Source organism: Panulirus ornatus, chromosome 35 (genome assembly GCF_036320965.1).
Source record: "Panulirus ornatus isolate Po-2019 chromosome 35, ASM3632096v1, whole genome shotgun sequence".
Lineage (NCBI taxonomy): Eukaryota > Metazoa > Arthropoda > Malacostraca > Decapoda > Palinuridae > Panulirus > Panulirus ornatus.
The window spans coordinates 4,802,501-4,815,108 of record NC_092258.1 but is presented as its reverse complement, the minus strand read 5'-3'; the positions used below and the strand labels follow the sequence as shown (position 1 = coordinate 4,815,108).

Genomic DNA, 12,608 nt, shown 5'->3' with positions numbered 1-12,608 from the left:
CTGCTGAAAAAAGAAAAATATATGGTCGACAGAGTCGTTTTGCACTTATTAACAGATTGTAAATACAAAAAAGATTGTGTGTGTGTGTGTGTGTGTGTGTGTGTGTGTGTGTGTGTGTGCGTTCGTGTGCGAAGACTTGAGGGGGAGACTTAAGTAATAGGCATAGAAATAGAAACGTTTCTTGTGTTGCCTCGTGTTCGAAGGGCATCAGTTGATGTCGGACGCCTCAGGGGTTTTCTAGAATACAACCTAGGTGACAGCTAATCCATCTCCTAGCCGGGGATTAGCATAGAAATTCTGAGAATGGATCGGCGGGCTAACTTCCCCCTTATTCATAGACGGCAGAGTGCCGAGTGCATTGTCTCAGGGCTTTTCAACGTTGGCCTTTAATGACTTGGCGGGCGGGATTAAGGTGGTGGGTGGGTGGGGGAGTGAAGTCAGGCTTTCCAGGATTCGACTTCCAGGATTCGACTACGAACGAAGATTAGGTGGAAGAGGGTGGAGGAGGAGGAGGAGGATTGGTGGACCAGAAAATCGAGAAGTTCAGCCCAGGAAAAATGTTTCACCAAACATCGCGCTGTTGATGGTTTCCTGAATGAAAAACAAAAACATCGTGAAAGAAAAGGGTTTGAAAATGGATTTTGATCTTTGGAAATGAATAAGAATATTTCCTGCATGTTTGTGTCGTCTGGAAGCAAAAGGGAACAGGAGTAAAGTCAACAGTGTAAGGAGGAGGAGGAGGAATAGAATGAGGAGGAGGAAGAAGTGGAGGAAGAGGTGGAGGAGGACTTTCCTCACCCTTTCAGAGCAATCGAACGATCAGAATCGAGCGGAGGAGGCTCGCCAGAGTCACCCGTTTCCCTAAAGTCCATTCTCGCGTGATTAAGTCCTGCTGTGGTGACCCTGAGCAGCATCTATGTGATAGCCTTGTGTTGCCCCTATTTGCCTCCCTCCCATCACCACCACCACCAGCTGCTGCCGCCGTTGCCAGCCTCAACATCATCGGATCCCGGGAGTCAACATTGCAAACACCCGATTTGCATAATACGTCCCGATCCATCTTCACCTCCCGCTAACTGGGTTAATTAATATAGAAGTTAATGTGGTTCAATTAACCAAAAAGGAGGGAGGGGGGAGTGAATTGGTCGTAAGAATCGGTTGGGTGTTCGTGGGGTATTCGATTATAAAGAATGGGGGTAAATTAACCAGTGCTGATTCGGCGTTTTTCCCTCCCCCTTTTTTTTTTTCATCCAGTGTCAAGGTGGAGTACCGAGGGAATGGCAGTGGATCAAGTATTATTGTCTGTTGCTGCTGCCACCACCGAGGGAGGGGTAGGTGGGAGGTGTGTGGTGTGTTGGGCTTCTGTGGTCAGTGAGGGTGTGGTCCTCTGATGAATGGCCTTTGGTACTACTACTACTACTACTACTACTACTACTACTACTACTACTACTACTACTACTACTACTTTTACTACTACTACTATTACCATTAATACTACTGCTGCTTCTGCTACTACTACTACTGCCATTACCATTGACACTACTGCTACTACTACTACTACTACTACTACTACTACTACTACTACTACTACTACTACTACTGGTTTTAGTAGTGTTATTAACGGTTAGGTTTTCAGTGCATTGATGCTGCTCCGTTTTTGTAGTTACCGTTGCTGCAGCGGCTGTTACTGTTGTGTCTCCTCTTCTCGTTACTGTTGTGTCTCCTCTTCTCGTTACTGTTGTGTCTCCTCTTCTCGTTACTGTTGTGTCACCTCGTTACTGTTGTGTCTCCTCGTTACTGTTGTGTCTCCTCGTTACTGTTGTGTCTCCTCGTTACTGTTGTGTCTCCTCTTCCTGTTACACAACTGTTGTTTCTTTTGTTGTTGTTATGGCTGCTCCCTCGGTCATATTTTTGTTGCAGCTATTGGAAAATGATAATGGTTACGAAAATCTTCATTAATATTATTGTTCGTAGTAGTAGTAGTAGTAGTAGTAGTAGTTGTAGGAGTAGTAGTTGTAGTAGTAGTAGTAGTAGTGTTGTGATTGTTAACATTATCATATATTCATCAGCATTGCTGTTGTTACCGATAATTTTGTTATTATCATTTTCATTATTATTCATCATTTTCACAAGTTAATGGGACGGATTCAACGAAGAGTTGGTAAAAACAGTAAGGCGGCAGTGGACAGATCCTCAAAAGTCCTTCTTCATTAAGAGAAAAAAAACACAAAGACGATATCATCTGCAAGCATCGGTCTTTCATAATACCCGCCGAAGGTAGCTAAAACAGAACAGGTACGAGAGGACAATAGCTTTTCGTAATGTTTCGCTCACATACTCGTCTTGTTTTGAGATGTGGGAATGTCAGTCACTCAAAGTGCGAAGATAGAGGCGTTGCAGGACGCCTCGTTAAACGAAGGAATATCTGGTTCCACAACCGCAGAGCTGTGATACTTGCTCTCCCAGTGCGGAAGACTCTGTCAGTAACATGCGCGAGGGTGTGATCCCTATGTACAGTGTACACTTGGCGCGGTGTACCACTGATAGTGGGGCCGTGGGCGACCTGGGCTCTGGTCTTATCAACGTAATGACAGTATTGATGTTGGGAGAGAGATGAGTGATAAATCATATATATATATATATATATATATATATATATATATATATATATATATATATATATATATATATATATATATATATATTCCCTGAGAGTACAGTTGGTCCCCCTAGCCACGAAGGGTTGTTGAGTTCGCGTTCCCAAACGGAATGATTAATCAGGTGTAAGCGAAGATAGCCCGGGCCAGGATCAAGCAACACTGGTGTGATCCAACAGTACAAGTGCACGTAAGGCAGAGCCCCGTGTGTATCATTAACCCCTTCCTCTTAACTTGTCAGAGTTATCTTTTGACAGTAAAGATATCTTCAGTATAATATATATATATATATATATATATATATATATATATATATATATATATATATATATATATATATATGTTAACGTACAGCGTCGTTGTGAACTTCCCAGCCCCGAAGGAGTCCAATTTACCTTGCCTCTGTATGGAGCGCAACCTTTAGCTGCGAGACTCCTATAAAAGGAGTCCTGATATTGCAAATAATATGTATTCATCTCTTATGCAATTCGTTCGTTTATATATATATATATATATATATATATATATATATATATATATATATATATATATATATATATATATATATATTATTGTTCTGTCGCTTTATCTGTATGTATTGGATGTTTTCGTAAAGATAGTGAAGGAAGAGAAGAGAGAGAGGAAGGCGGTTGTTAAGTCAAGGCGTAGGACAAGCCATGTAGAGAGAGAGAGAGAGAGAGAGAGAGAGAGAGAGAGAGAGAGAGAGAGAGAGAGAGAGAGAGAGAGAGAGAGAGTTGAAGAGAAAGATGCGAAGAATTTGGAGCAAAATCCAGGGTGCTCGGCATTGGCGAGCGAGGGATCGGGTCGGCTTCGTGGTTTAAACATATGGACCCTCACTACCACCTACCACTTCACCGTCAGCCTCTCCGGGAGGTGACCACCACGGTCCACATCACCTCACCGTCGCGACATCGCCCTCCCTTGCCTTCCGAAGTGCTTAGGGCAGCAGCAGGAGCAGCCGGCTACGTGTGGCCATCTCACGAGAGACCCTGAAACAATAGGAGTTTTAAATGCGTATCTACAGACGGTGGTGGCAGTGGCGACCCCAGAGCAGACCTCGTCTGCGGCTCTGTTTCGTACGGTTTTAAATGTATCGGATTTTCGTAGCGGCGGGATTCGAGCGTGCGAGAGATTTCCAGTCTGGTCTTTCCGTGGTTTTTTTTCCCACCCCATGTCATTAAGGACTGTTCTTGCGTTGAGTTATTAACGTGTCTTGTGGTCGTCGTCTACTTAGTTAGGGATAAGATGGGGGGGTCGGTTGATGAGCAGAACGAGCCGCTTGACTAATTACGAGCAACGTTGAACGAAGATTATTGCTTTATTACGTTGTGCAAACTGTCGTGTCTCTCCGCCCAGTCCGGTCGGCCAAAATGTCAGAGTTCAGCGAGACAACGTCCACGCCTCCTTCCCCCAAGGATGACGATCCTGGGAACTCCCGTAGGAGGAGGAGGAGGAAAAGGAGGAGGAGAGACACCAGGACGAATGGCGAGGGAGGAGAGGTAGGGCAGAAATAATGGAAGGAGAAAGGGTTCGCACCAGCGGATATGGGGAAAAATAATGGAGAAAAACATTTATTTTCTTCGGGAAGGAAGGCAGATGAGCAAATGGGAAAGAAATATAAAGGGAAGAGTATATATGAAGATGATTTAGGTAGAGAGCGTGGCATAGACTGACTGAAGTGTAAGGTAGAGAGTGAAGAGAACCAATATCCCCTTACCAACCCCCTCTCCCCCCGGCTGTCTTCTGGTATCTGGTTACCAGAAGATCTGCCTGTGGCCTAGCTGTTCTCTCTCGGTCTCTGTGACAACACTATGCCACCATGAAAGTATGAGATACCAAACCCTAACTAGTCCCTCCCTTGTCTTTCTCAAGCCCTCCATGCTGATTTGGGCTGAAGACCAAAAGCTCCTGAAATTGATGCATGAATGTTTTGATGAAGAATTTTAGAGAGGTCCAAAGGCTCCTTCAGGGCCACCTTCAGGCGTTACCACTGACTCGAAAACTTGAGGCCAGAGGAACATGGGCCTCATTCGCTCCTGTAGACGTGTGCCCATCTATTCTCCCACACTTCCCTGGGCCTCTGTGGCGTGCCTTGGGATTATGGGTGGCTAATCCTGTCATAACATCCAGTTATCAGAATCACTCTTGACTCTCAAGTCTTCAGAGGGGTCACTTGGACACTTTTACCGGACACCCTCTGTCCTGCTGGGGACATATTAGGACACTTGTATAGTCCGCTAGACCTCAAATGGTCATTGAGGAATATTTTCATTATGTATCACAAAACCTCAATATTTTTTTTTTTTAATTTTCCAAAAGAAGGAACAGAGAAGTGGGCCAGGTGAGGATATTTCCTCAAAGGCCCAGTCCTCTGTTCTTAACGCTACCTCGCTAATGCGGGAAATGGCGAATAGTACGAAAGAAAAATATATATATATATATATATATATATATATATATATATATATATATATATATATATATATATATATATATATATATATATATATATAAACACCTCAGGTGCGGTTGCTTTCAGCGAATTCATTTTGATCTCGGTGATTTCCGCGACTGCATGATGCAGCCGCCTGCATGATTTGAAGCCAGAATCTCTTACAATTTCATGAAATGCCTTCATGATGATGCTGGTACACTCAGCCCGGCCAGCACCCACCTAGCCAGCAGCCGAGTAGAAAGTCTTGAGTGTCCTCCCCGGCAGCTGTCGACCCACGTACCAGTTCCTGTTATATTACGTCCAGTTTGCTGCCACTGCCCAGCCTTCCAGCACCACCGCCACCACCGCCCTCTCACTCCGCTCTCGTCGCTCTCCACACCTCCTCTCTCTCTCTCTCTCTCTCTCTCTCTCTCTCTCTCTCTCTCTCTCTCTCTCTCTCTCTCTCTCTCTCTCCCTCCCCCTTCCATCCTCCTCCTTCTTCCCTCTTCCAGTTTCCTTTTTTTTTCGTCTTTATCTCCACCACACCCATTCATTCCATACCCTTCCTTTCATCTTTAGTTTCATTTCTTTTCTTTTTCTTCACCTACCACATCCCTTCACTCTCTCTCACTTCCCCGTCGTCTTTAATTTCTATTTCCAGTTTTGTCGCGAAATAGTGGCTGGTTTATCGCGCCGGCAGTTCGCATCGTGTGAGCGGTAGGTGCAGAAGGATTTACACAGGTCACAAAGGGTCTTTGTGTCTGACTTCAGTCGGGGAAATGATTATAAACATCAGATAATGCAGAGTTAACTCATTAGCTTATAGTCTCTTTTTTTTTTCTCTCTCTCTCTCTCTCGTTGTAGCCGGATCATCTGCTTGATGCGGAAGGTGTTGGAACAAACCTGTGTATACCAGTTAACTGTGAACAATGAGGCGGTGGCATCGTTCATATTCATCTCTGAGAGGTTGATCTTTTTTCCCCCCTATAATCTGAGATAGTGTTCTGGTGTACACGTCCGTATCGCTGCTCGCAAAGTTTTACATTTCATTTGATAAACAACTTTGGACGAGCGGATCTGCCATTAGTGCTTGTATCGGTAATCTTCAGCCATCAGCATTGGATATAGAGTACTGATATGTTTCCTTACCTCACACACGTTTTACTTAATACATTTCGTTATGATGGACTCGTGATTTGCTAGAACGGGTATACATTCTCCTGCTTCCCGCCAGGTTCTTCTCCCGTAGTTGCAGTGCTCAGGCATCTCTGTTGGACATGTGAGTACTGTGCTCAGCGATCCTCAGAACTTTTATGTGGGTTTGGCTAAGGCATTAGCTTCATCACGCGCTCGGAGACCTGCGTGAGAAGAAATCTTAGAACCATTTTGCTTGAATGACCTTTTCCATTAATGCTTGCATGTCTGCATATGGCCTCAGATACAAGCTTGGTACAGTCTGGTCTCAGGCACAAGTAGCTAGGGTGGAGAATCAGAGATAATCATACTGTACATAAGGTTAGTAATGAGGATAGAGAGTTCGAGATGATCAAGCAACGAGGATAGAGAATGTGCGTTAAACTTTTAAGGGCACGTATCGAGGACAGGGTGCCAAAAGGGGTTAAACTCTATGGTCAACGTTTCTGCAAGTTTATGATTGGAAGAGTTCAGTGTGTAAGGGAGATCTTTTACCTCAGTCTACCCCTTACATTCAAACCCCGACTTTCACCCTCATTTTTGCCCTTCACCTTCCATCCAACCCTTCACCCAGCAACCGTTCCTCTTCATCCACCGCCACGCCCTTCACCCAGCACTCCCCCCAGCCTTCTCCTCCCCTTCACCCACCATTCTGCCCTATACACTCTGCTCTTCACCCACGGAACTTTTCACTATTTCTAATTTACGTTTCGTAGTTCGTCGTCCCTCTGAATTCACATTGTCCCTTGCATTATTTTCTTTCCAGCCGCCATACTGGCGAAGGAAGGGATATAGAAACATCAAATCCCCTGCCACACACAGACACACACACACACCAGCTTACCCAGGTGCCCTATTCATCGATCAGCTCCGAATGCGACAGCGAACAGATGGCTGCATATCTGTCAGCCAACTGCCCAGTCAAAGAACTTGAAAACACGAGCCCGTGTGATTCACAATCAGCGGCGACGCTAACCACAGAGGCAGATGGGGAGAGGGGTGTGTCCGCCACATCACCTGGCATAGGTATAGGAACCTCACTCACACATCTTCGACTCTCTCCAGTAACTCATCATCATCATCATCCCCCTGGTTTTAGGCCCTCCACCGAAACACTCCCTACCACTCGCATCTGACACTCGATGGGTTACTGACAGGGCGGTGGTGTGGGCGAATAATCTACGGTGGCAATAACCGGGTCCAGAACGAGCGTCCAGAGCCGTATATGCTCAGCGCGGCCAGCGACGAACTGGCTGACGAACGGAAAGCAATGCACCCTTGATCCGTAGTCGGTCGGTGGGGAACGGGAATCGCTTAGACTAACTCAAGCGTTGGCAAACCCTGCCCCATGTTAGGTCATGTCTCTCACTCTAATGCCAGGGGTTGTTAGTTAGTGGACTGCAAGGGCAAGAGACCGTCTTGTGATGGCCAGCCACTACCCCTTTACTTCAGTGCCTGGAAAATGTCTGGACTGGAATTATGCTGACTGTCTCTTGGTAGGCCATGGGGCCATGGCGTAATGCTACAGGAGCTAGTATGTTAAGGGTGTGATGAGAGACACCCATTTAACATAGGTGACGAGATGGTGATGGTACTTTTTGAGCAGATATTTACGTTCCAGTGTCCACTGTGTGTGTTTGTGTGTGTGTGTGTGTGTGTGTGTGTGTGTATGTGTGTGTGTGTGTGTGTGTGTCTGTGTGTGTGTGTGTGTGTGTGTGTGTGTGTGTGTGTGTGTGTGTGTGTGTGCAATTCACTATATATAGACGTCTGTATATATGAGTTTGTCTACATTTTTCCTAAACCTTTTCAAACGTTTGAGGCAAATATGGCCCATCTTTACGTGAATAAAGAATGAAAGACTTTCAGGTTTTTATCTAGAAATGCCAATTGGCTTCTTTTGAATTGGTTTGTACATGTAATGTATGGATGACTATGTGTATGTACGTTGGAGTTGTTGGTCCCCCACACTTCCTTTAAGGCCAAGTTACACACCCGTTTATGAAAGGATCCCCAGCACCACATGAGACTGGAAAATCTCAGACTATGTTGTTTATGAGATTTCCAGTTCTGCTCCTTGTATATGCATGGTACCTCACTGACACGCCCGCCACTTATCAACCACTGTATGTTGCATGGTACCTCACTGACACGCCCTCCACTTGGTGACCACTGTATGTTGCATGGTACCTCACTGACACGCCCTCCACTTGGTAACCACTGTATGTTGCATGGTACCTCACTGACACGCCCTCCACTTGGTGACCACTGTATGTTGCATGGTACCTCACTGACACGCCCGCCACTTGGTAACCACTGTATTATGGATCTTTTAAGAAGATTCGCTTTTAAAGATCTGTCATACATACCCTTATAAATAGAGTACTTAAACCTTAGATATGTAAGGGGAGTACTTAAACCTTGAATATGTAACTGCTATATTGAGATGGCTTTTGGAGTAAAATAAGATTACACTATTTTCTTGGGAAAAATTATTTCATAAAAAGCATTTCTGGATAAATTGTTTGCGGGAAAGAAGACTGATTATATGGCGCATTTTACTGTGCCCCACCATCGTTAGAGCCATCTGACCTCATTAGCGTTGAGTTAAACTCTACGGAGAATTTCGACTTTTGCTTCCAAATGTTCCACGAGTTCTATAAGTACGCTGTCCAAACCTTGCCCACTTACACTCAATGTATGATGATTAACTTTTGATTCCGTTTTAGTTACCTTTTAGAGGATTATCCGTATATTACCTTCCAGTTCATGATGCAAGACAGGTGGAGAGTGGATGTATGCAAGACCATTTTTCGTTTGTTTCTGCTGTTCGGTATGGAAACGGGGGACTTGTGTCGTGCATTTATGATTAATAATACTTACTGAGTTATCAGTATGAGTCTTTCCTATGAGACTCCCAACTGACTCACCTCAAGACTTTAATCAAGTCATTTTTCAAGTAGTTATGTACTTATTATAATTGTTTGATAAATTGTTTACTGTGAGGTGCATTTCTTGTTGGCGTGGAGGTCTGCCGAGGTGAACGGGAATCTATGGTGGTGTTCCTCGCGAGACCTGATCTCGCGGTGGCGTTGGAGGAACTGACAAAAACTGGAAATCATGCGTCCGGTAGTCCTGCTTAAGTTGTCCGGTCGGCTGGACCCGAAACCCGTATACACAAACGGGATGTTTAGGGATATCAGCTGTCCAGGTGGTATTCGATCCTACAGCGCGACCATCCAGACCTCGCGTCAGTTCCCAGCGACTGCTCCAGGCAACGTAGGAGTCTGGATGCTGGATCACAGCGATTCTCAAGGAGGTGTTGGTGTGGGATTTGCGTTGAGGTCGGTCGTTGCATAGCCATACCCGTACGTTGTCTTCGGTTATTGCGTCGTCGCGCGGAAACGGACGAAAGACTAGTGGTCATTACTATTGCTGCTTCGCCTCCTACTCTTACTACTACTGCTACTACTGCTGCTGTTACTACTACTACCGCTACTTCTACTACTACTACTACTACTACTACTGAGGATGTCAGAGGTAGAGGAGCGGAACCTGCATCAATATATTCAGGGTCGTATGCCCTTCGTGTGAGTAATGAGGTTGCGAAAGACCCCAGACCACACAGTTCAAGGTCGTCATTTCGTAACACCTCGTGCAGGGGGGAAAAAGAGAAATGAGAGAGAGAGAGAGAGAGAGAGAGAGAGAGAGAGAGAGAGAGAGAGAGAGAGCCATCCCATGGTATTACAGCAACACAAGCCGATAGATAACGCACACTTCTAGTGTGTGGGATATGCCGCGTGCGGCTAAGTCATCCTAGTTTCCTGATTTGTTCTACTTTCAGAGCGATACTGAAGGCGTGTCTTTGCTCCCCTGAAATAATTACGAGTTGATTAAGCTTTTCATACGAGTTATCAATTACCCACTTAATGATCTAGTCCCCCAGCCATATGATATCATCCATTGAGACGGCGTGTATGGCAAATACTTAAGATATTCATTAAAGTGTCGGCAGAAACGTGGCGAGCACAGATCTCACTCGGTATATCGTATCCGATAATCATGTCAGCTAAACAGAATTTATTGAATCCCTGTTCACTAAGACGCCCAGAAATTATTCCTTGAATATCCCTGAGCAATAATCTGTGATATCATATCTTTAATAATACGCAAAAACCGTTTTTAAGTGCATAATTCGCTCTTGCAGTGTTGGAACGTTAAAAAAGGACGTAGTAGAATTCATTGATTGATTTTCGTTATTAGAAAAAGAAAAAAGAATTGCGTTTCACCTCGGAAAAAAAAAAGGGGGCGAAAATAATGCGAGTCTGTCAGTTGCCAGATGCCACCATCTGACTGAAAGTCTCTGGACACAAGGACAACATTTCGAGAGCGGTTGGATCTTGGCCATAGCAGAAGAGGAAGAGGAAGATTCCCTGCCTTATAAGCAGGTCAGGAACAGCAGTAAGAGCAGTAGTAGTAGTAGCAGGATGTTGCTGAAGTGGTAGTAACATATAGTGACGGCAGGGACAGAGAAGGTGGGGTGTGGTTGGTCAGTAGAGTGGCGTAGTTGTTGTGGCATTCACGACAGCAGCAGCAGCAGCAGCAAGGGGTTCGGGTTCGCAGTGAGATCCGTTTGTTCCCGCCAGTCTGTTATCCCATGTACAGTTAGGTGGGGGGGACGGTCATTGCCTCTAACGTGTGTTCGTGTATGCTCATTTCGTCTGTTAATTCAGTGTTTTGCGTTGTATCATATCCCCCTAATGACCACTTGACCTTCACTGAAACGCTCATGAAAACCTCGAAGCAAATTGTCTCGAATTCACGAACCTCCCTGAGAATGAGTTGCTCATAAAAGCCTCGAACTAAATTGTCTCGAAATCGTGAACCTCCTCGAGAATGAGTTGATCATAAAAGCTTCGGAACCAAATTGTTTCGAATTCGCGAACCCCCTCGAGAATGAGGTGCTCATGAAAACAACAAGGCCAATGTCTCGCGTTCATGTCTAGCGACGGAGTGAAGCGTTCATGAGAACCTTGAGTTAAAACGTCTCGTCTTCATGACCCACACAACACACACACACATGTGTTGTTCCCTCTGGTGTAGCGATACTCATACATGTATATCTTCGTCATTATTTACAGATCACCATCTCACAGTGGCAATGTATTCATTGGCTTTTATAGCAGAATTTGTGTTTATATTTGCATTGTGATATGCAAAGCACATTCATAGATAAAGCAATAGCTTGTTCTGTGTATAGTGGATAAATATATCGGTAGAGATTAACTGATTTGTGATAGAAATAAATGCACATTCATGTATAGTAGAGTCGTGAATATGTCGTGTGTATGTTTCGTATGATGTTTTAATGTGTTTTTTACATTCATGAACCACATATAAACCTGTTTGTCTTTTTTCAGTGTACATTGTAGTGTTAAAAGCGATTCATGTACCAGTCTGTTTTGATTCAGACTGTATGCGTGCAAAATATGTATACGTGTTTACTGGAATATATAATAAGCATATTTATATTATGTAGTTACTTTTGTGTTTGATGAGGTGATATTAGTAAATGTATATATGTATTAACGTCCACGCAGGTTATGTATGTATTAATGTAGCCGTAGACCATTATGTATGTATTGATTAACTTGTAGACTATGTATGATAACAGTGGACTTGAGGACTGGTGTTACCGGACTCTGCCCACACGGGGTTACTACAGCATGAGGTGAAAAGTTACCTTTGGGCGAGGCTGTATCGCTGTCGCTGGACGGAGAGGAATACAGTCTTATCCAGGAAATTTCTTCTCACCCCAAAAGGAGCCCACTGTAACCTCCTACTGTTTGTAGCGCAATTATGTACAAGTATGACATACGTCAGAGCCAGTCCCGTATTTTCTCCCTTAACAGTTTCTCTCTTCTTCCTATAGGCGGCGCTGGTGTGGCCTCCGGGTGGGGAGGGGTCACACAACAAGGGAGCTGGGGTCGCGGGCGGCGTGGGCGGGTCTTCGCCGCCCACGTCCCAGCAAGCGGCACCTCAGGGCCTGGTGCACTGGATGAGCGTCATGGCTGAACATATGAACAATCCCCACCACGAGGCCATGCACTACATGTGGAATGGCGTCGAGGTGAGTACAAAACCTAGCTTGGATTTCCCATTTTCTTTGATGTATGTAGGTGATAGCCGATAATGGAGGCTCAACTAACTAACTGTATATATATATATATATATATATATATATATATATATATATATATATATATATATGGATAGATGGATAGATAGATAGATAGTTAAGCCTC

At 44.6% G+C, this 12,608-nt stretch overlaps 1 protein-coding gene across 15 annotated transcripts in view; it reads left to right on the top strand.

Annotated features, from left to right (window-relative positions):
- The window catches only part of LOC139760088 (zinc finger protein rotund-like), a 761,655-nt gene that overhangs the window by 562,715 nt on the left and 186,332 nt on the right, over window positions 1-12,608 (top strand). For 14 of the 15 annotated variants that reach the window (XM_071682905.1, XM_071682902.1, XM_071682908.1 and 11 more), the window contains one exon: window positions 12,236-12,433. In XM_071682905.1, coding sequence (XP_071539006.1) covers window positions 12,236-12,433 — 198 coding nt within the window. Of the gene's footprint in view, window positions 1-10,582; window positions 10,752-12,235; window positions 12,434-12,608 lie in introns of those variants that run through there. The other variant, XM_071682910.1, reaches the window with a different exon arrangement.